Below are 23396 nucleotides of genomic sequence, written 5' to 3'. Positions count from 1 at the left end.
TCCACTCACTCCCGACCTACAGGGGAAACAGGGTGCAGGGACAGCACAGAGCCAGAGGGGTGCAGGGAATGGTGGCGCGGGGAACAGGAGGCACAGAGGCAGAGGGATGCAGGGATTGGGGGGAGCACTGTGCGGTGGAGGCACAGGGAATGGGACATGGGGAACGGGAGGGGCAGAGGGATCAGGGTCTAGGGGCAGTGCAAGAAATGGGCAGCACAGATCCGGAGGGGGTGGGGAGCAGGGTGCAAGGGCGGCAGGAGCCAGAGGGAGAGCAGGGGATCCAGGTGCAGGGGCAGCATGGGGAATGGGCGACAGGAGTCAGATGGGGCACAGAGCGGGCGCAGCGAGCCAGGCGGTCGGCAGGGAGCAGTCTCTCGCCAGCGAGGGGCTGGGGCCGTGGCAGGGCCTGGCTCCGCCGCATGCTGCAGCCAGCTGCCGGGGACACGAAGCCAGAGCCGAGCTGCTGCGGCCCTTTAAAAATCGGTGGGGCCATGTCACACCAGCATCCTGGCATCTGCCAGCTCCGCCTCCTCGCACCGCAGCTGCACGCAGGCAGCCTGGCGCTGAGAATCGCCACAGTTCACCCTCCCAGCAGCGCTCTGCTCCTTCGCCAGCTGGCGGATTGGATGGGGCCGTGCCGCCCAGAGTGCGGGCTTCAGCCAGTCCATTACAACGGCCCTCCAGGCCAGTCCACCCCTGCACTCACCAGCTGGCAAAATCTACTCACCATGGGCGAGTGCATTTGTTGAGCCCTGCTTAGGACTTCAACCAGCCCCCCTCACACACTAACCAGGAGAAATCAAAATACACCTGCCTCTGCACAGGCCCTGGCAGCAGAAGTCCCTCCTTCCCCTCCATCTTCCACCTGGAAGTCCTGAGGCACTCATGCCCTGGAAAGCTGCCCAACCGAGGCAGCCAAGACCCGCACCCCCACACCTCCACTAGGCAGGGAAGGTGAAGGAGGAGGCGGGACGCAGGCTGGCAGTCCCCACGCAGCGGAGTCTGAGCACTGAACCCTTACCTGTCCTGGATGTAATACTGCATATCAAGGTCATTGATCAGAAACGGATTGCACAGCTTGGCGTAAGCGACTGCCTTATCCAGGGGAAACCCTGAAAGCAAACACAGCAAAGGTGCTATCTGGGTCCGTGCCCACTGCCAGGCCTGAGGGCAGGGGCTGCCGGAGACGTTACCTTTCGAGTGGAAGGAGATGAGGCAGTGGCAAGGCGGCCAATTCTCCACTGGCTCATTCAGAATGACGTCTTCCCCCATGATCACCACAGTGATGTACTCGAACTTGCACAGGCGCTCCAGGATCTGAGTCATGGGCTTGGACTTGGACTTTTTGGTCATGGCGCAGATTCCAACCACGATCTGCCGTTCTGGAGGCTGAGGGGAGCAGGCAGATTAACATGGAGCCAGCTTGCTCAGCCAACTCCAATAGCAACTGTTGCCTCTATATGCCATTTGCAGACAGACAAGGGGCTTTCCCCACACCAGACTGCTTCATTCTCTTTGGATCCCCTGAGACATGGGAGGCTTCATGATGGGGGTCTAGCTTACGTTTCCATGCTCCCATGCACACTGCCTGGTCCGTACTGCCCGCAGGCTGTAACGGCCTAGGGTCTCACCAGTAACCACACGTAAAAACCGGGGGGAGGTGGGAGACACGAGCACCAAACCCTCCTTACCGACTCCGACTCCTCATCATCCTCAAAGAAATCGATCTCATCCGTCTTCATGTTTGATCCCACGAAATCTGTCTCATCATCTCTGGTGCCAACAAAGAACCTAGGAGTAGAGCTCTCGCCTTCATGGGAAGTCGCCAGGGACGACATTACAGCCTGGCTGGCCGACCATCCCGCTCTGGAATCATCATCACGTACAAGCCAGGGTAAGAGCCCCCACACTGGGGAGCGAGGGAGGGCTGATGGGCTCAGAGCAGGGGCTAGTGCTGCGGGGAGGAACCCAGGAGCAGAATGGCAGCACTGGCGGAAGGAGCCTGGCGATGGAGGAAGACGACGTGAGGCTGGGTGGGAGCAGAAGCCAGGGATTCTGGAAGGTGCCCTGAGAGGTCGGGGGAAGCGCAGCATCCACTGTCATTTCCAGCAGGTACCTCCAGGCAGCAGTTAATCCAGCGCCACTAGCGGGAGGGGAATGGCATCATTGCTAGCGTGGAGGAGTTCGCTGGGGTGGGCCTGAGCCCTTGCAGTGCTGTGCGTGCCAGGCTGCTGGCTACACACCCTGAGGACACCAGCTGATACGCAAGAGGGAGGGAGAGAATGAAGACTGCTTCCCGGTCCCCACGTTTCAATTCCGCTGCTAGTTAGGAAGGCCTGCAGAGAGAGACCAGTCACAAGAGGCCCTTAGGTTAGCATTGCGGGGTAGCAGCCGTAGAGAGTGGGAAGCAATATTTAGAACAAGTGGCAAAGGAAGGCTTTCCTGAGATCTAAATCTGGCTCACCGCATAAGTAGGTCACTATGAGCTCAATGGACAAGAAATAGCCCCTCCCCTCCTTCCAAACGGTGGCACAGTTTGCCCCACATTAGAGTTTAAACATTTTTTTAAAGTTCAATTACAAATAGCTTTACATCCACCACATCTGTTCTCTAGCTAACGCTTATTCTCAACATTCTGCTGACCTGCAATGTTACGCTGCTCCCACAGCACGTACACGATCCCACAGGCCTTCCGCACGCTACTCCCCTTCTCAGACGCCTATCTAGGAGACCCAGGTTTGTCTACACAGAGAAGTCACAGCAACTTAAATCAATTTAGTTACTTCGCTGCAACCTTCTTGTGTGGAGGCAAGTCAGTGGAAGAGCATAGCAGAATCGGACTGGTTATAATTTGCCGTGAAAGCAAATGGGTGAGGGGAGATTCACTGGTACTTGAAGAGGTTTCTCTTACTCAGGAGACTGACTATTGCCTCAGACATTGAGCTTGCAAGAGCTAACCTAGCTTTGCCAGGCCAAGGCAACCCAGCATGTGGAATTATTGAAGCTGCTTGAAGACAGGTACAGAGGGCATCCTTGAGAATCGTGAACTGATGCAGAGAGGAAGCAGGTAGACAGAATGCATAGGCCCAAGAATTTAACATTGCAGGACTCCATAAAGGAGGGATTTTGGTGCTCAGAAGGCAGAGGGAAGAGAGGCAGGAACAGAAGCCCAAGTCCAGGAGGGAAGAAAGGGCGACCACATCTAATGCTGCACTAAGGTCAATGGAATGAAGGGTGAGAAAAGCAAGCAGCAGCCAGCACCAACCAGAAGTTCCTCTCCTCTACTAGAGAACTACTGCTGTGCTATGGCCAAACCAAGCCCCTGCCAGCAGTATGGGGGCACCCTCTCTGTGCAGCCGCCTATCTCAGCCTCCCCACCACTCTGCCCCCTAGAACTCTCACCATTGCACTAAGACCAGCACAGCTCCTCCAACAGTAGGAGCACAATCAGGCCCCAGGTAGCCACTGACTGTTTTAGCAGCACATCACCCTGAGCGGCTCGGAGTAGCATCGGGGACAGCGATGATGCCTTGCGGACACCAGCACTCCCTCAGATACTCCACCTGTGACAATGAAGCAATGAAAGATGTAGGAGAGCCTTTAAGGGAAAGCGCCGTATTTCAGTACAATCTACAGCACGATCCAAACAGTGATAGGTCACCCGACAGTCTGCCAAGGCAACTGGCACCCCTTACGCAGACACCAATGTCAGCCCCATGGAGAGTTTCTATCAGACACCCTCTCCTGAGGGTCTGAAACTGTGTAAACTGGACACATTCTTGGCTTCAAGATCTCTACAGCAGCAGTGGAACCTGGGCACACAACATTCAACCCCTTTTGTATTCTACAGCCATTGCCAAGACTTCGTGTGTCTTCTCGATCACATCACCAGGACAGGACGCCACACACCCTGACTGCTGCATTCCTAGCTAGGTCCGTACGTAGCCCTCCGCACCACAGCATCTAAGCCTCTCAGTCATTAGAAAACTTGATGTTCACAAGAGCCCTGGAACACAGGGCAGAACAAGCAACTTATCAAGTCACAGAAGTCTGACAGAGCTGGAAACTGAATCCCAACGTCTTGATGCCCAGAATAGTACGCTACAGGGCTGTGTCTAGGCTGCATCCCTTTTTCGTAAAAGGGATGCAAATTAGACCTATCGCAATTGCTAATGAAGCGGGGATTTAAATCTCCCCCGCTTCATTAGCATAAAAATGGCTGCCGCATTTTTTCAGCGTGGAGCTTTGCCAAAAAAAGCGCCAGTCTAGACGCGGATCTTTCAGAAAATAAAGTATTTTCCGAAAGTTCCCTTATCCCTCTTAAAACAGGGACTGCTGGACGCAATGTGAGCTGAAACTGAGCATGCCCAGCTCCGTCCCGGCTCACGCAGGGTCCAGGAGCTACCTGTCTGCAGACCCAACTCTTGCTACATTTGAACCGCAGAGCCACAACAGGGGTAGCGCCTTCCCTTATCAGCTAACCGTAGTCCCGGTGGTTGGCTCGTTGAGAAGGCCCTGCATCTGCAGAGTATGGTTCAAGGCCCCTCCCCATGAGTACAGGCATTCAATCGGACGGCTTCAAGCTAAGGCAAAAGCAACAGATGCATCTGGCCTTCTTGACCTGAAGAGTTTGTTTTGCACAAGCGTGTCACTGACCAAAACCAGATTAAGGCACAGATTATAGGCCTAAAGGCCCTGCTCCTGACAGCACACGACGACACCAGCAGCTCAGCTTTCACTGCAAAATGGTTTCTTGCCCTTGTGATGGCAAAGAAACAAAAAAGATGGAATGAGCAACAGATACTGCGATGCCTGCCAGATTACACAGCGGGTCTATATTAGCTCCCTCCTGAGCTAACTCCAGGACCAGAAGGGAGGGGCCACACCAACACCATTCCAGCAGAGAACTGTGGGGCCTTGCCTAGATGTTAAAATGCACTTAGGCTAATCATATAGTCGATATAATTGGTATCGATTCGTCGATAGGACCGCTCTGCAGAGCCGCAGAGAGGGGAGCTCCAGGAGCCAGCTCAAGCTGGGACTGAGCAGTCCTGGCTCGTGCTGCAGCTCTGCATTTTAAAGAGCCTGGCCCTCTTACTACATTTCAAATGCAGCGGCACAGCAATCAGCACAAGCCAGCACGGCTCGGTCCCGGCTCGTGCCGAGTCCAGCAGCCCGTTTGCGGTGGGCTGCAATGTGTGCCACAAGCAGCCTCTGTTCACAGCAGCCAGGGCAGCAGGAAGCACCCCAGAGATAGTGCTGGTGGGAATCAGCTTTTAAGCTGGCTCTGCCCAGCACTGGCTCCTGTTCTCTCCCCACCCCCCGCTGCCTCTATGAAAGGCAGCAAGGGGGTGGGGGCGCGCAAGGGGCCCGGGGCCAGCGGGGGACTCAAGCAGTCCCCACTTCCCCATTCCCCTTGTGGTGCTTCAGTCTTTGAAACGTACAGGGGTCTCTCAGGGCTCTTGTACATGTCAAAGGCTGAACGGGTGCGCGTGGCGACTCCTTCAGTCCCCACTCACACCATTTCCCTGCTGCACCCCTGCCTGACATGGAGCTGGCTCCTGCTCCCCCTCTGATAGAGGCAGCAAGGGGGAGCGACTAGCAGAGTCACTACTGTGCTACCCAACACACTTATGCTTATCGGCTAGTCGCTTCCACCCCTAGACGAGGCTAGAAGCGTCGGTTACCCAACATGTTAACAGCACACCTTTACACCCTAGTCTAAAGGTCCCTGGGGAGGGGAAGGAGTGGCTGGACAAAACGCTCTCCTCAGACAGACGGGCCCAACACCCTTTGCACCTTTCCCTACCTCTCTGCCAACGCAGGAGAAAGACCCTTGTTACCATTCCTGTTCCTCCCAACAGGGGTGGGATTCTGCTACTGCTGCTCCCGGGAGCTGAGAAGGGGCCCGAACCTCTGCTGCCTGTCACTCACTCAGAGTGGGGCAAGGCCCCTTCCTCCCCACTAGATAGGCAGCAGGCCATGGAAGAGATCAGTAAGTTTGGATACCACAGTGCTCCAAACAGGAAATTGCTTCAGGAGGAAGACCCTGGGCACACCTGACTCCCCAAAACCCAGCAGGGAAGGTTACTGCTACTTCCAAAATAAATGTAAAGTGTTTCTCCGGCAGCTCTCCAGCAGCAAGGTTTGCCAGCACTCTGGTTAGGCCGACTCCTGCCACTCTGATGCACTCTAACCTCACATCACTACACCCCAACTCCTCCACCAAGTACTAAGCAAGTCCCCAATTGGAAATTTGAACGGGGGCTGTGTCCACATAACCCCCTCCCCCCAAGTCTTTGCCCACTCCACGATTCGTTTACACCAATAAAGAGTCAAATAGGAAAGCATCAGGAGGCCTACTGGTGCAAGGGGAAATGCTCGAGTGACCACAATTTCTGGACTCTCCACTGGTGTCACCCTTTGCAGCAACAGGCCAGTTCTCCTGGTGTTTGAAGTTATCCTCATGAGGGTCAGACAAAGACCTAAGAGAGATTCCAGGGTGGGAGGTCCCGGGCGGTATGCAGCGCTGCACACGGCACCTTGTCACGTATTTGATGGCAGCCCAAACATCTCTTAAACTTGTGTAGTATTCATTTGGTGTCATGCTTGACATGCTGAGAGCCTTTGGCACTGATACTCATCAAAACCAGACCGTGCCCTTTCAGAAGAGAGCCATGGGAGACTAGCGCAGGACTAAGCTCATCTCCATCAGCCTGCAGACCATAGGGAGCATCCCACAAAGCTTGGCCCCAGGCTCAGTGAGCATTGCCAGCCCCCAAATACACGGCACCTCTAAGCAGGCCAAAGCAAACAGCATTGAACCAGGAAAGGACACCCTCCCCAGCCCCCCCCACCAACCCCTCCCCCCGCACCCCAGGGACCAGCCCCCCCCACCAACCCCTCCCCCCACACCCCAGGGGCCTGCCCCCCCACCAACCCCTCCCCCCGCACCCCAGGGGCCTGCCCCCCCACCAACCCCTCCCCCCGCACCCCAGGGACCAGCCCCCCCACCAACCCCTCCCCCCGCACCCCAGGGGCCTGCCCCCCCACCAACCCCTCCCCCCGCACCCCAGGGACCAGCCCCCCCACCAACCCCTCCCCCCGCACCCCAGGGGCCTGCCCCCCCCACCAACCCCTCCCCCCGCACCCCAGGGACCAGCCCCCCCACCAACCCCTCCCCCCGCACCCCAGGGGCCTGCCCCCCGGCCGCTGCTGAGCGCCCCATTCCCGGTTTAGAGCGCGGCCATTTCCGCGCACTCACCTGCCAGCCTCCGAGCACACCCTACCCTGCCTGCCGCGGCCAGCCAACCGCAGCGTATTTACTGTCACAAGCAGCCAATGAGCGGAGGCGGGGGCGGGGCAAGGAGGAGGGTCGGGCTGGTTGGCCCGCAGCGCCGTGGCGCCCGGCGGCCAAGAGGAGCAGTGCAGGGAGCGAGCCGCGCGCTGCTGAGACTCCGCCCCCTCCTCACACCCCCACAGACCCTCCACAGACCCCGCCCCTCCGCCCCCTCCTCAGACCCCGCCCCTCCTCACACCCCCACAGACCCTCCACAGACCCCGCCCCTCCGCCCCCTCCTCAGATCCCATCCCCTCCTCACCCCCCACAGACCCTCCACAGACTCCGCCCCTCTGCCCCTTCCTCAGACCCCACAGACCTTCCACAGACCCCACAGACCCCGCCCTCTCACCCCCCACAAACCCTCCATAGACTCCGCCCCTCTGCCCCCTCTTCAGACCCCCACAGACCCTGCCCCTCTTCACCCCACAGACCCTGTCCCCTTTACCCCCTCTTCAGACCCCCACAGACTCTCCATAGACCCTGCCCCCTCTGCCGCCTCTTCAGACTCCCATAGACTCTGCCCATCCTCACACAAACCACAAACCCTCCACAGACCCCCACCTCCCTCTTCACACACCCCCACAAACTCTCCACATACCCTGCCCCTTCTCAGATCCTCCCACAGACCCTGTCCCTCACACCCCCCACAAAATCGCCACAGACCCCACCCCCTCCACAGACCCTGCCTGCTTCACCACCACCCCTGCTTCAGACCCTCCACAGACCCCGCCACCCCTCTTCAGACCCCCCCCACACCCTCTCCACCTCCCTGCCTCAGACCCCACACACATACACCATCCCTGTGCTTCCCCAGCCTCACCCCCCCCACATCCCACCCTAGGCAGGAGCACATTGGACCCCCCCTCACATACATAGTCTGCCCCTCCATCCCCCCGCCTCAGACACCCCCCACGCACACACTGCACCCTCGGGAGGGGGGCACCTCCTGGGTGGACAGGAGAAAGTGTCCAGCACAGAAATGAGGATACAAATCACTGCCTCTGACTGGAGAAAAACCTGACCCCTAATCTGAACTCTGCAGCCCTGTGGCACCTTCCTGAAGAGCATTTCCTGAGCTACAAAGCCCTGTAGCTCACACACAGCAGTGCGGATCAGCTCCCACCAATGGGGCCTCAAGCACAGACAGCGACCCCTCACAGGCACAGAGCTAAACATGCCCAGAAGTGACAACCCTGCTGTCTCTAAATAGCTAATGCTAGTCACAAGATATCTAGCAATAGGCTGATGTCTCACGATAAAAACAAGCACTGACGTCATGTGACTGATAACATCAGGATCAGGATTAGGATTTTTAATTGCATTAAAATAACTTGTGGGTCAACATTCAGTAGCAGCTACTGTCTTATCTTAGCAAGAACAGGACAATGTAGCACTTTAAAGACTAACAAGATGGTTTATTAGGTGATGAGTTTTCATGGGCCAGAACCACTTCCTCAGATCAAGTAGTGGAAGAAAATAGTCACAGCCATATATACCAAAGGGTACAATTAAAAAAAATGAACACATATGAAAAGGACAAATCACATTTCAGAACAGAAGGGGGATGCGGGGGGGGGGGAGGAAAGGAAGGTGAATGCCAGTGAGTTAATGATATTAGAGGTGGGGAAGGGTAGATGTCTGTGAGTTAATAGTATTAGAGGTGATAATTGGGGAAGCTATCTTTGTAATGGGTAAGATAGCTGGGGTCTTTGTTCAGCCCCCTGCTAAATTCATGCTAAAATTCAACAGATTTTAGATGATGGCATAGAGCATGGGCTCCCAAACTGGAGGGCATGAAGAAATTCCCGGGGGGGCGTGAGGTGACTCAGCCCTCTTCTTCTCCCCCCATCAAGTTTTGCTACCCCGGTCAGTTCCTTTTTTTTTTGTTGTTCAACAAGTTTTGCTGCTATTTGGGGGGGGGGGGCGTGAGGGTTTTTCAAAAATCAAAAAAGGGGGGCGTGATGCCGAAAAGTCTGGGAACCACTGGCATAGAGAGGACACTTAGAAAGTTTGCAGCTGGCACTGAACTCGGAGAGGTTGCGACTGCTCTGGAGGATGGGTCGTAATTCAAAATGATCTGGACAAACTGGAGAAATGGTCTGAGCTAAAGAGGAAGAAATTCAATAAGGACAAATGCAAAGTGCTCCTCTTAGGGAGGAACGATCAGTTGCAAACACACACAAAGTGTGTGACTGTCTAGGAAGGAGTGCGGCGAAAAGGGAGCTGGGGGCCATGATGGACCACAGGCTCAATAGAAGGCAGCAGTCTGACACTGCTGCAAACAAAGCAAACCTGATTCTGGGAGGCATTACCAGGAGTGTGGTGAGCAAGACACGAGAAGTCGTTCTTCCGCTCTACTCTGCGCTAATTAGGCCCCAATTGGAGTATTGTGTCTAGTTCTGGGAACCACATTTTGGGAAAAATGTGGAGAAATTGGAGAAGGTCCAGGGAAGAGCAACAAGAATGATGAAAGGTCCAGAGAACATGAGCTATGAGGGAAGACTGAAAGAACTGGGCTTGTTTAGTCTGGAAAAGAGAAGACTGAGAGGAGACATGATAGCAGCTTTTAAGTACCTAAAAAGGTGTCATAGGGAAGAGGGAGAAAAATTGTTCTCCTTGGCCTCTGAGGACAGGACAAGAAGCAAGGGGCTTAAACTGCAGCCAGGGAGGTTGAGGTTGGCCATTAGGAAAACCGTCCTGCCTGCCAGGGTGGTTAAACACTGGGATAAGTTTCCCGGGGAGGTTGTGGAATCCCTGTCTCTGGAGATATGTAAGAGCAGGTTGGACAGACGCCTGTCAGGGATGGGCTAGCTGGTGCTGGGTCCTGCTGTCGGTACAGAAGGCTGGACCTGATGACCTCTCAAGGTTCCTAACGCTCAAAGTAACCCTCCCTTGCTGCGATTTGAGCCCACTGCTTCTTGTCCTACATGGGAGGGAGGCACTGTGGAAAGTGGTATCTGTCATCTCTTCTCACAGCAGATTTCTCACCCCACTGCCACCCTTACTTCTGTGCTGCTGGTGCCATGCCAGGATTGACAGCCAGAGCCCCACCATCTCCCAGAGAGGGAGTGACGGGAGAGGGGTGGAGGAGAGCCCTCCCCAAGGGCAGAGGGGCCTGGTTGTCAGCCCCAAGACAGCAGGACTCCAGCTGTCCCTTTGTCCTCACCTCCTGCAGGAGCCTGACCACGTGGGCTGGCAGCCAGAGCTCCTCCCAAAGACGGCACACGACGTGCATCTGTGGAGCCATCCCCAGGCCCCGCTGGGGAGGCCCACGCCCCAGTTTGGCCGCTCGCTCTACGGCCCTGTGGCGAAGCTCCCGAGCTCCGGGAGCCGGCGCAGCGCAGAAGGGTCACGCCCAGCTCCATCATTCCCGGGGGGGAGGTGTCTGTAAGCGACCAGAGACAAGGGAGCCCTGAGGCGCGGTGTGTGGGACAATAAAGCCACTGTGAGGGCAGCTGAGGCTCATGACTGGGATCCACAGCAGACCCGAGTGCCCTGGTCTGCCAAGTGCGTCCCCCAATTAGTTAGACCAGGCAAGCGTCCATGTTGGCATCTTCCAGGTGACCCTAGGAATAAACAATACCGCAGAGTTACGGGGACAGAATCTGCACTTCGACTGACAAATGCAAACCACTTTCCAGGAATACAGGTGACTCCATGCATCTGACGAAGTGGGTTTTATCCACAACAGCCTGTGCTCAAATGTTAGTCTCTAGGGGTACGTCTCGACTGCAAGCTTCTTTCCAAAGAGCGTCCACACCTCAAAACCGGACCGAAAAAGCCATCTGCTTTTCGAAAGAGCGTCCAGCCGCACGGAGAGAAAGCCCTGATTGCAACTCACAGAGCGGCCACCAGGCACCTGGGCTTTTCTTGAGTGCCTCTTCTTTCGAAAAGTGGCCCTGTTCTGCACCCACACGTGCCTTTCTTTGAAAGAGCTCTAGAGTGGATATTGAGGGTTCCCAATGTCGAATTCCCCCCTCCCCCACCGCATTCGTTCAACAGAACGCAATTGCAGTGTGGACGCAGGGGGAGCTTTTTCGAAAAAACAGTGTAGTCTAGACAAGGGCCACAGGACTTCTCACTGCGTTTGCAGATACAGACTAACATGACCCCCCTCGGGGTATGTCTACACTACTGCGCTAATTCGAACTTAGTTCAAATTAGTTAATTCGAACTAAGCTAATTCGAATTAGTTCATCTAGACTTAAAAACTAGTTCAAACTAGCATTTTGCTAATTCAAACTAGCGTGTCCACACCGATTGGACACTGAGGCGCATTTAAGGGCGGCTGAAACCGGTTCTGGCAGGGCATCAGGTCAGTAGTTGCTTTGTGTGGCTGCTGTCTGAGGCTATCTGAGGCTCGTGCTTAAAGGGACCCCACTGGACAGCCGGTTCTCAGCTTTTCCGCTTGCTTGCCTATCTCGCCGAGGGACAGCAAAGCGTTTTTCTCTGCGCCCGTCTGTGTCGGTGCTTCCCTTTGGGGACGCCGCCACAGTTGGCAACATGGAGCCAGAGCTCGCCCTGCACTTTCTGGTGCAGTTTTTGGACTTGCTGCTGCAAGCCTGCCAGCAATGGCTGGAGGCTGCCTGGCACCACCTGGTGCACGTCAGCCCCCTACCTCTCCACCTGGCCTCCCTGGGGGCTGTGGAGGAGCCGCAGCAGCGCCCAGACGCCGGCGTGCCCCGCCGCATCTGGCATCTGGACACCAGCAGCGACTGGTGGGACCGCATCGTCCTGGAGCGCTGGGGAGACCAACAGTGGACCCAGAACTTCAGGATGAGGAGGGACACCTTCCTGGAGCTCTGCGAGTGGCTCGCCCCTGCCCTGCGCAGAAGGGACACTCGCATGAGGCCCGCCATCCCCCTCCAGAAGCGTGTGACCATCGCCCTCTGGAAGCTCTCCACGCCGGACAGCTACCGATCCGTCGGGAACCAGTTCGGCGTGGGGAGATCCACCGTCGGAGCGGTGCTCATGCAGGTACGGCACTCACCGGCCACTAGGCCGGGGGGAAGGGCGGCTGCAAGGAGGGGATGGGCCGCCCCAGGGAAAATGGAGGTGGGGGGAGGAGGCGAAAGTGCTCCGCACCGGAGGGTTCGGTCTCTCCCGGCCGTACTACACGCCGCCCGGGGGAGTTGCTTCTGGGAGTGGGGCACGGGGCAGTGCTAGGGAACGAACGCTCCCAGCCACCTGGGCGTCCCAGTGATTCATGGTTTCTCTGCAGGTGGTCAAGGCCATCAACCGGGTGCTGCTCCGCAGGGTGGTCTGCCTTGCCGACCCAGACGCCGTCATCCGGGGGTTCGGCGCCCTCGGCTTCCCCAACTGCGGGGGGGGGGCATCGACGGGACACACACCCCCATCCGTGCCCCGGAACACCAGGCCTCCCAGTACATCAACCAAAAGGGGTACTTCTCCATGCTCCTGCAGGCTGTGTGTGACCACCAGGGACAGTTCATGGACATTACTGTGGGCTGGTCCGGCAAGGCACACGACACCCGGGTGTACCGGAACTCCTCCGTGTGCCAGAGGCTGCATGCCGAGACCTTCTTCCCCGATTGCCACATCAGGGTCGGGGACGTGGACATGCCTGTGTGCCTGGTGGGGGATGCAGCCTACCCCCTACAGCCCTGGCTCATGAAGCCCTACACGGGGCACCTCAACCCCTCCCACCAGGCCTTTAATGCCAAGCTGACCAAGGCCCGCATCATGATCGAGGGGGCCTTCGGCTGACTGAAAGCCAGATTTAGGTGCTTCCTCACTCGCCTCGACCTCGTCGAGCACAATATCCCTCCCGTGGTGGCAGCGTGTTGTGTGCTGCACAATTTGTGTGAGCGAAAGGGGGAGGCTTTCCTGCCAGCCTGGATGGCTGAGGCTGAGCGCATGGCTGGCCACTACACTCAGCCCTGCACCGCCGCCGTCCAGGAAGCCCAGCGGGGGGCCGTCCAGATCCGGGAATCCCTGCGGGAGAGCTTCCATGTGGAGGAGGAGGACTGAACTCTCCCTGCATGCCCCACTGGGGCCTTCTTCCACCCTCCCCCCTTTCCCCTCCCTAACCCCCTTTTCTAATGTCAAATAAAGACACCTGTTTTAACAACCAAAAGCTCTTTTTATTTTACATAACTGGGGTGGGGGGAGGTAGGAGGGAGGGTGGGAGAGGGGAGGGAAAACCTGGGAGGAGGGAGCTGGAAAGGGGTGGAAGGGGAGGAAGGGAAGGGAAAGCTCAGGCTTGGGGGTCCTGCTGGCTCTCTCATCTCGCAGCACTGCGGGTGCAGGGGCGTCGGGGGGAATGAGTGTGGAGGGTGGGGCAGGAGGGACGGGGGGTGCGGAGGAAGCAGAAGGGGGAGCAGGGGTGGGAGGAGGAGCGAGAGCTGGGATGGCCGCAGGGGCCGGAGCAGGAGGAGGCAGGAACCTGTCCACCAAGGTCTGGAGGTGGCCTCTGAGGGCACGGCCCTGCTCCTCCATTGCCTCCAAAGTCCGCTGCCGCAGCCACAGGTCCTCCCGGACCCAGTGGTCCTAGGTGCGGAGCTGATGCTCCAGGAACGGCAGGTGCTGCCCCTGGTACTCCTCCTGGTTCCTGGCATGCCTGCTGGCCCGGGTGCGGGTGGTTGTTGCAGGCAGAGTGGTGTGCCCTGCAGTCCCAGGTGCTGCGGCTGAGGTGAAACAAGAGCAGTGGTCAATTCTCCCTGGGGACAAGGTGGGTGAAACCCAGACCCCCTCTGCAAGGCCAGAGCCCCTGCATGATGCCCAGCTGCTGCGCTATGGTGGGCAAGGCCCAGGCGCACAGTCCCTGGGCTCCTTCTCCCCCCACCCTCCCATACTCATAAGGGGAGCATGATGGCACTCACATGCGGAGCCCTCCTCGGCCTCGGACGACACAGGCGATGTGCTCTGTGGGGTGCCTTGGGAGTCCTGGGTCCTGGGCAGGCTCCCTGCAGGCTCCTGGTTCTCAGCGTCCTCCTCCTCCTCCTCGGTGTCAGGGACGGGGCCCTCTGCCCTGGGGTCGATCACCACCCGGGGGGCATGGATGGCGTGAGCCCCCAGGATGCGGTCCAGGGCCTCAAAGTGGGGGCAGGTCTCCGGGTCGGCCCCTGGCTGGCAGGCCCTGGAATAGGCCTGCCACAGGTCCTTTATTTTGCAGTGGACCTGCTCCCGGGTCCGCATGTGGCCTCTGGTGGCCATGCTGGCAGCCATGCAGCTGTAGACGGCCGCGTTCCTGTGGCTAGTGCGGAGATCGTGGACGTTGGAGGCCTCCCCCCAAACCTCAATGAGGTCCACGATCTCCGCACTTGACCAGGCGGGTGCCCGCCTCTTGCAGCCCTGGGCAGGCTCCTGGGAGCCGCCAGCCTGGTCCTGGGAAGAGGCAGAGGGCTGGGTGGCAGCCAGTGGCTGGCTCATCCCGTGCCAGGTGCAGGGTCTGCTGGCTGGGTGCTGGCAGGCTTGCAACTGGCACGGGCACGGTAGCCAGACTGTGCCCCTTTAAGGGGTCCGGGGCCGGGAGGGGGGCAGAAGAGTTTTCCAGGTTTGGCCCAGAGTGGCCACCAGGGAAAGCTGGGGAGGGCTAGCCGCCCACTAGTTCGAATTAAGGGGCTACACAGCCTTTAATTCGAACTAGTGAATTCGAACTAGGCTTAGTACTCGTGGAATGAGGTTTACCTAGTTCGAATTAAGCGCTCCGCTAGTTCCAATTAAGTTCGAACTAGCGGTTTGCCTGTGTAGCGCCTATTAAAGTTAATCCGAACTAACGGCTGTTAGTTCAAATTAACTTTGTAGTGTAGACAGACCCTCTGAGGGTATGTCTACACTACCCTCCTAGTTCGAACTAGGAGGGTAATGTAGGCATACCGCACTTGCTAATGAAGCCCGGGATTTGAATTTCCCGGGCTTCATTAGCATAAGCGGGGAGCCGCCATTTTAAAATCCCCGCTGCTTCGAACCCCGTGTAGCACGGCTACACGGGGCTCGAACTAGGTAGTTCGGACTAGGGTGCCTATTCCGAGGAGTAACGGTAGTTCGGAATAGGCACCCTAGTCCGAACTACCTAGTTCGAGCCCCGTGTAGCCGCGCTACACGGGGTTCGAAGCAGCGGGGATTTAAAAATGGCGGCTCCCCGCTTATGCTAATGAAGCCCGGGAAATTCAAATCCCGGGCTTCATTAGCAAGTGCGGTATGCCTACATTACCCTGCTAGTTCGAACTAGCGGGGTAGTGTAGACATACCCTGAGGCTTGTAATCCAGTTGGCAACCTCCTTCTTCCCACTCGCCGCTCCTCCCGTATGCATAAAACACTCCAAAGAAAAAGAGCTCCCGATGAGGTAACATAATTAATGGGCCTTTCACTATCCGTGGGAAATAGGCCAATGGTGGGAAGATAGGAGTTGCTATAGAGAACTTTTTCCTGGGTGTCTGGCTGGTGAGTCTTGCCGCATCTCAGGGTTCAGGTGATTGCCAATCTACCCTGGAGGAAAATTCCTTCCCGACCCCAAATATGGCAGAGGCCCTGGAGGTTTTTCGCCTCCCTCTGTAGCATGGGGCACGGGTCACTTGCTGGAGGATTCTCTGTATTTTGGGGCCTTTAAACCATCATTTGAGGACTTCAGTATCGGAGGTATAGGTGAGAGGATTATTCTAAGAGGGGTGGGTGAGATTCTGTGGCCTGCACTGTGCAGGGGGTCAGACTAGATGATCATAATGGTCCCTTCTGACCTTAAAGTCTCTGAGTCTATGAGTTCCAGGGGCTTGGAGACAACTCCCACCCCAGAGGGCTCCCCTCCCAGGCTTCCAGTGAAGACACAGAGCCAGTGGGAGGGGGGAGGAAGAGGTACAGAGGAGAGAAGGGCATTGGCGGGAGTTAGCAGCCACAGCCAGTCACCAAACGAACTCGTCAAACCAGATTCTCTCTCCTCCATGCTGACTGAGCTTTTCTTGTGGTCCAGCCAAGTTGGCAGCTTGCCGCTCCTGCCACGCACTTGCTCTTGGTACCAAAGGTCATTGTGACTACGTGACTGCAACCACGTACATCCACCTGCCAACAGGTAACTGGCTCGGCACACCTGTGAGCAGCAGCCGGGCTAGGACTGCAAACGGAACATGATCACAGAGCCAAGGTTCCTAGAGCAGAGCGCAGACAGCCGGCTGTGTCTCTGAGCCGACGTTAACTAGCGCCACTCGCGGCCTGCAGCTCGGCCCTGCCTTACCCTGCTGGTGCCTTACTCCCATCCGAGGGCAAGGGGGTTATTGAGAAAGGCGTCTCCCAGAGGGGGCCCCAGAGCAGAGGAAAGCAAGTGTGACCCTTGTAGCTCGAGCCTCAGGGGAGAAGGAATAGGGCTCGCAGTGACAGAAGGGGAGCTGTGGATCCTCTAAAGTGGGAGAGAGAAAGAAAGCAGATGCCATAGCACAGAAAGCAAGCAGGCTGAGAGCACAGGGTTGTAGCAGAGAGCGAGCAGGCAGAGCGGAGGGCCGTAGCACAGAGAGCGAGCAGGACGAGAGCGGAGGGCCGTAGCACAGAGAGCGAGCAGGCCAAGAGCGGAGGGCCGTAGCACAGAGAGCGAGCAGGCCGAGAGCGGAGGGCCGTAGCACAGAGAGCGAGCAGGACGAGAGCGGAGGGCTGTAGCACAGAGAGCGAGCAGGGCGAGAGCGGAGGGCCGTAGCACAGAGAGCGAGCAGGCAGAGCGAAGGGCCGTAGCACAGAGAGCGAGCAGGCCAAGAGTGGAGGGCCGTAGCACAGAGAGCGAGCAGGCCGAGAGCGGAGGGCCGTAGCACAGAGAGCGAGCAGGCCGAGAGCGGAGGGCCGTAGCACAGAGAGCGAGCAGGCCGAGAGCGGAGGGCCGTAGCACAGAGACCGAGCAGGACGAGAGCGGAGGGCCGTAGCACAGAGAGCGAGCAGGACGAGAGCGGAGGGCCGTAGCACAGAGAGCGAGCAGGACGAGAGCGGAGGGCCGTAGCACAGAGAGCGAGCAGGCCGAGAGCGGAGGGCCGTAGCACAGAGAGCGAGCAGGCCGAGAGCGGAGGGCCGTAGCACAGAGAGCGAGCAGGACGAGAGCGGAGGGCCGTAGCACAGAGAGCGAGCAGGCCCAGGGCACAGGGCCGTAGCACAGAGAGCGAGCAGGACGAGAGCGGAGGGCCGTAGCACAGAGAGCGAGCAGGACGAGAGCGGAGGGCCGTAGCACAGAGAGCGAGCAGGCTGAGAGAGGAGGGCCGTAGCACAGAGAGCGAGCAGGCCGAGAGCGGAGGGCCGTAGCACAGAGAGCGAGCAGGCCCAGGGCACAGGGCCGTAGCACAGAGAGCGAGCAGGCCGAGAGCGGAGGGCCGTAGCACAGAGAGCGAGCAGGCCGAGAGCGGAGGGCCGTAGCACAGAGAGCGAGCAGGACGAGAGCGGAGGGCCGTAGCACAGAGAGCGAGCAGGCCGAGAGCACAGGGCCGTAGCACAGAGAGCGAGCAGGACGAGAGCACAGGGCCGTAGCACAGAGAGCGAGCAGGACGAGAGCACAGGGCCGTAGCACAGAGAGCAAGCAGGCCGAGAGCGGAGGGCCGTAGCACAGAGAGCGAGCAGGACGAGAGCACAGGGCCGTAGCACAGAGAGCGAGCAGGACGAGAGCACAGGGCCGTAGCACAGAGGGCGAGCAGGACGAGAGCACAGGGCCGTAGCACAAAGAGCGAGCAGCATGAGAGCGGAGGGCCGTAGCACAGAGAGCGAGCAGGACGAGAGCGGAGGGCCGTAGCACAGAGAGCGAGCAGGCTGAGAGCGGAGGGCCGTAGCACAGAGAGCGAGCAGGGCGAGAGCGGAGGGCCTTAGCACAGAGAGCGAGCAGGCCGAGAGCGGAGGGCCGTAGCACAGAGAGTGAGCAGGCCGAGAGCGGAGGGCCGTAGCACAGAGAGCGAGCAGGCCGAGAGCGGAGGGCCGTAGCACAGAGAGCGAGCAGGACGAGAGCGGAGGGCCGTAGCACAGAGAGCGAGCAGGACGAGAGCGGAGGGCCGTAGCACAGAGAGCGAGCAGGACGAGAGCGGAGGTCCGTAGCACAGAGAGCGAGCAGGCCGAGAGCGGAGGGCCTTAGCACAGAGAGCGAGCAGGACGAGAGCGGAGGGCCGTAGCACAGAGAGCGAGCAGGACGAGAGCGGAGGGCCGTAGCACAGAGAGCGAGCAGGACGAGAGCGGAGGGCCGTAGCACAGAGAGCGAGCAGGCCGAGAGCGGAGGGCCGTAGCACAGAGAGCGAGCAGGCCGAGAGCGGAGGGCCGTAGCACAGAGAGCGAGCAGGACGAGAGCGGAGGGCCGTAGCACAGAGAGCGAGCAGGCCCAGGGCACAGGGCCGTAGCACAGAGAGCGAGCAGGACGAGAGCGGAGGGCCGTAGCACAGAGAGCGAGCAGGACGAGAGCGGAGGGCCGTAGCACAGAGAGCGAGCAGGCCCAGGGCACAGGGCCGTAGCACAGAGAGCGAGCAGGCCGAGAGCGGAGGGCCGTAGCACAGAGAGCGAGCAGGCCGAGAGCGGAGGGCCGTAGCACAGAGAGCGAGCAGGACGAGAGCGGAGGGCCGTAGCACAGAGAGCGAGCAGGCCGAGAGCACAGGGCCGTAGCACAGAGAGCGAGCAGGACGAGAGCACAGGGCCGTAGCACAGAGAGCGAGCAGGACGAGAGCACAGGGCCGTAGCACAGAGAGCGAGCAGGACGAGAGCACAGGGCCGTAGCACAGAGGGCGAGCAGGACGAGAGCACAGGGCCGTAGCACAAAGAGCGAGCAGCATGAGAGCGGAGGGCCGTAGCACAGAGAGCGAGCAGGACGAGAGCGGAGGGCCGTAGCACAGAGAGCGAGCAGGCTGAGAGCGGAGGGCCGTAGCACAGAGAGCGAGCAGGGCGAGAGCGGAGGGCCTTAGCACAGAGAGCGAGCAGGCCGAGAGCGGAGGGCCGTAGCACAGAGAGTGAGCAGGCCGAGAGCGGAGGGCCGTAGCACAGAGAGCGAGCAGGCCGAGAGCGGAGGGCCGTAGCACAGAGAGCGAGCAGGACGAGAGCGGAGGGCCGTAGCACAGAGAGCGAGCAGGACGAGAGCGGAGGGCCGTAGCACAGAGAGCGAGCAGGACGAGAGCGGAGGTCCGTAGCACAGAGAGCGAGCAGGCCGAGAGCGGAGGGCCTTAGCACAGAGAGCGAGCAGGACGAGAGCGGAGGGCCGTAGCACAGAGAGCGAGCAGGACGAGAGCGGAGGGCCGTAGCACAGAGAGCGAGCAGGACGAGAGCGGAGGGCCGTAGCACAGAGAGCGAGCAGGCCGAGAGCGGAGGGCCGTAGCACAGAGAGCGAGCAGGCCGAGAGCGGAGGGCCGTAGCACAGAGAGCGAGCAGGACGAGAGCGGAGGGCCGTAGCACAGAGAGCGAGCAGGCCCAGGGCACAGGGCCGTAGCACAGAGAGCGAGCAGGACGAGAGCGGAGGGCCGTAGCACAGAGAGCGAGCAGGACGAGAGCGGAGGGCCGTAGCACAGAGAGCGAGCAGGCCCAGGGCACAGGGCCGTAGCACAGAGAGCGAGCAGGCCGAGAGCGGAGGGCCGTAGCACAGAGAGCGAGCAGGCCGAGAGCGGAGGGCCGTAGCACAGAGAGCGAGCAGGACGAGAGCGGAGGGCCGTAGCACAGAGAGCGAGCAGGCCGAGAGCACAGGGCCGTAGCACAGAGAGCGAGCAGGACGAGAGCACAGGGCCGTAGCACAGAGAGCGAGCAGGACGAGAGCACAGGGCCGTAGCACAGAGAGCAAGCAGGCCGAGAGCGGAGGGCCGTAGCACAGAGAGCGAGCAGGACGAGAGCACAGGGCCGTAGCACAGAGAGCGAGCAGGACGAGAGCACAGGGCCGTAGCACAGAGGGCGAGCAGGACGAGAGCACAGGGCCGTAGCACAAAGAGCGAGCAGCATGAGAGCGGAGGGCCGTAGCACAGAGAGCGAGCAGGACGAGAGCGGAGGGCCGTAGCACAGAGAGCGAGCAGGGCGATTTTGGAGGGCCGTAGCACAGAGAGCGAGCAGGCCGAGAGCGGAGGGCCGTAGCACAGAGAGCGAGCAGGCTGAGAGCGGAGGGCCGTAGCACAGAGAGCGAGCAGGGCGAGAGCGGAGGGCCTTAGCACAGAGAGCGAGCAGGCCGAGAGCGGAGGGCCGTAGCACAGAGAGCGAGCAGGCCGAGAGCGGAGGGCCGTAGCACAGAGAGCGAGCAGGCCGAGAGCGGAGGGCCGTAGCACAGAGAGCGAGCAGGACGAGAGCGGAGGGCCGTAGCACAGAGAGCGAGCAGGACGAGAGCGGAGGGCCGTAGCACAGAGAGCGAGCAGGACGAGAGCGGAGGGCCGTAGCACAGAGACCGAGCAGGACGAGAGCGGAGGGCCGTAGCACAGAGAGCGAGCAGGACGAGAGCGGAGGTCCGTAGCACAGAGAGCGAGCAGGCCGAGAGCGGAGGGCCTTAGCACAGAGAGCGAGCAGGACGAGAGCGGAGGGCCGTAGCACAGAGAGCGAGCAGGACGAGAGCGGAGGGCCGTAGCACAGAGAGCGAGCAGGACGAGAGCGGAGGGCCGTAGCACAGACAGCGAGCAGGACGAGAGCGGAGGGCCGTAGCACACAGAGCGAGCAGGCCCAGGGCACAGGGCCGTAGCACAGAGAGCGAGCAGGCCGAGAGCGGAGGGCCGTAGCACAGAGAGCGAGCAGGACGAGAGCACAGGGCCGTAGCACAGAGAGCGAGCAGGCCGAGAGCGGAGGGCCGTAGCACAGAGAGTGAGCAGGCCGAGAGCGGAGGGCCGTAGCACAGAGAGCGAGCAGGCCGAGAGCGGAGGGCCGTAGCACAGAGAGCGAGCAGGCCGAGAGCGGAGGGCCGTAGCACAGAGAGCGAGCAGGACGAGAGCGGAGGGCCGTAGCACAGAGAGCGAGCAGGCCGAGAGCGGAGGGCCGTAGCACAGAGAGCGAGCAGGACGAGAGCGGAGGGCCGTAGCACACAGAGCGAGCAGGACGAGAGCGGAGGGCCGTAGCACACAGAGCGAGCAGGACGAGAGCGGAGGGCCGTAGCACAGAGAGCGAGCAGGCCGAGAGCGGAGGGCCGTAGCACAGAGAGCGAGCAGGACGAGAGCGGAGGGCCGTAGCACAGAGAGCGAGCAGGCCGAGAGCGGAGGGCCGTAGCACAGAGAGCGAGCAGGCCGAGAGCGGAGGGCCGTAGCACAGAGAGCGAGCAGGCCGAGAGCGGAGGGCCGTAGCACAGAGAGCGAGCAGGGCGAGAGCGGAGGGCCGTAGCACAGAGAGCGAGCAGGACGAGAGCGGAGGGCCGTAGCACAGAGAGCGAGCAGGGCGAGAGCGGAGGGCCTTAGCACAGAGAGCGAGCAGGACGAGAGCGGAGGGCCGTAGCACAGAGAGCGAGCAGGCCGAGAGCGGAGGGCCGTAGCACAGAGAGCGAGCAGGCCGAGAGCGGAGGGCCGTAGCACAGAGAGCGAGCAGGGCGAGAGCGGAGGGCCGTAGCACAGAGAGCGAGCAGGACGAGAGCGGAGGGCCGTAGCACAGAGAGCGAGCAGGGCGAGAGCGGAGGGCCGTAGCACAGAGAGCGAGCAGGACGAGAGCGGAGGGCCGTAGCACAGAGAGCGAGCAGGCCAAGAGTGGAGGGCCGTAGCACAGAGAGCAAGCAGGACGAGAGCGGAGGGCCGTAGCACAGAGAGCGAGCAGGGCGAGAGCGGAGGGCCGTAGCACAGAGAGCGAGCAGGACGAGAGCGGAGGGCCGTAGCACAGAGAGCGAGCAGGCCAAGAGTGGAGGGCCGTAGCACAGAGAGCAAGCAGGACGAGAGCGGAGGGCCGTAGCACAGAGAGCGAGCAGGCCCAGGGCACAGGGCCGTAGCACAGAGAGCGAGCAGGACGAGAGCGGAGGGCCGTAGCACAGAGAGCGAGCAGGACGAGAGCACAGGGCCGTAGCACAGAGAGCGAGCAGGCCCAGGGCACAGGGCCGTAGCACAGAGAGCGAGCAGGACGAGAGCGGAGGGCCGTAGCACACAGAGCGAGCAGGACGAGAGCGGAGGGCCGTAGCACAGAGAGCGAGCAGGCCCAGGGCACAGGGCCGTAGCACAGAGAGCGAGCAGGACGAGAGCGGAGGGCCGTAGCACAGAGAGCGAGCAGGCCGAGAGCGGAGGGCCGTAGCACAGAGAGCGAGCAGGACGAGAGCGGAGGGCCGTAGCACAGAGAGCGAGCAGGCCGAGAGCGGAGGGCCGTAGCACAGAGAGCGAGCAGGACGAGAGCACAGGGCCGTAGCACAGAGAGCGAGCAGGACGAGAGCGGAGGGCCGTAGCACAGAGAGCGAGCAGGCCGAGAGCGGAGGGCCGTAGCACAGAGAGCGAGCAGGCCGAGAGCGGAGGGCCGTAGCACAGAGAGCGAGCAGGGCGAGAGCGGAGGGCCGTAGCACAGAGAGCAAGCAGGACGAGAGCGGAGGGCCGTAGCACAGAGAGCGAGCAGGGCGAGAGCGGAGGGCCGTAGCACAGAGAGCGAGCAGGACGAGAGCGGAGGGCCGTAGCACAGAGAGCGAGCAGGCCAAGAGTGGAGGGCCGTAGCACAGAGAGCAAGCAGGACGAGAGCGGAGGGCCGTAGCACAGAGAGCGAGCAGGCCCAGGGCACAGGGCCGTAGCACAGAGAGCGAGCAGGCCGAGAGCGGAGGGCCGTAGCACAGAGAGCGAGCAGGACGAGAGCGGAGGGCTGTAGCACAGAGAGCGAGCAGGACGAGAGCGGAGGGCCGTAGCACAGAGAGCGAGCAGGCCGAGAGCGGAGGGCCGTAGCACAGAGAGCGAGCAGGCCGAGAGCGGAGGGCCGTAGCACAGAGAGCGAGCAGGACGAGAGCGGAGGGCCGTAGCACAGAGAGCGAGCAGGACGAGAGCGGAGGGCCATAGCACAGAGAGCGAGCAGGCCCAGGGCACAGGGCCGTAGCACAGAGAGCGAGCAGGGCGAGAGCGGAGGGCCGTAGCACAGAGAGCGAGCAGGACGAGAGCGGAGGGCCATAGCACAGAGAGAGAGCAGGCCCAGGGCACAGGGCCGTAGCACAGAGAGCGAGCAGGGCGAGAGCGGAGGGCCGTAGCACAGAGAGCG

The 23396-nt window shown here is 60.3% G+C and overlaps 2 protein-coding genes across 13 annotated transcripts in view; one reads left to right on the top strand and one right to left on the bottom strand.

The window, feature by feature from the left end:
- PPIP5K1 (diphosphoinositol pentakisphosphate kinase 1) overlaps positions 1-7327 on the bottom strand; it is a 131219-nt gene extending 123892 nt beyond the window's left edge. For 5 of the 12 annotated variants that reach the window (XM_075916964.1, XM_075916968.1, XM_075916969.1 and 2 more), the window contains exons 1-4: positions 3403-6839; positions 1692-2336; positions 1194-1389; positions 1022-1112 (exon numbers count right to left, since the gene is read on the bottom strand). In XM_075916964.1, coding sequence (XP_075773079.1) covers positions 1022-1112; positions 1194-1389; positions 1692-2093 — 689 coding nt within the window. In that variant the 5' untranslated portion in view covers positions 2094-2336; positions 3403-6839. Of the gene's footprint in view, positions 1-1021; positions 1113-1193; positions 1390-1691; positions 2337-2643; positions 2743-3402; positions 6840-7264 lie in introns of those variants that run through there. The other 7 variants (XM_075916970.1, XM_075916972.1, XM_075916973.1 and 4 more) reach the window with 4 other exon arrangements.
- Positions 7328-11762: 4435 nt separating this feature from the next.
- On the top strand, positions 11763-13069 carry LOC142825181 (uncharacterized). Its single transcript, XM_075916955.1, has 3 exons — positions 11763-12319; positions 12564-12701; positions 13013-13069. The coding sequence occupies exons 1-3, from the start codon at positions 11846-11848 to the stop codon at positions 13067-13069; spliced, it is 669 nt and encodes a 222-aa protein (XP_075773070.1). The 5' UTR covers positions 11763-11845.
- The last annotated feature ends 10327 nt before the right edge of the window (positions 13070-23396 follow it).

The sequence above is a fragment of the Pelodiscus sinensis genome, unplaced genomic scaffold (genome assembly GCF_049634645.1).
Source record: "Pelodiscus sinensis isolate JC-2024 unplaced genomic scaffold, ASM4963464v1 ctg56, whole genome shotgun sequence".
NCBI classification, from domain to species: domain Eukaryota; kingdom Metazoa; phylum Chordata; order Testudines; family Trionychidae; genus Pelodiscus; species Pelodiscus sinensis.
This window is presented reverse-complemented; position numbering and strand designations above follow the sequence as displayed.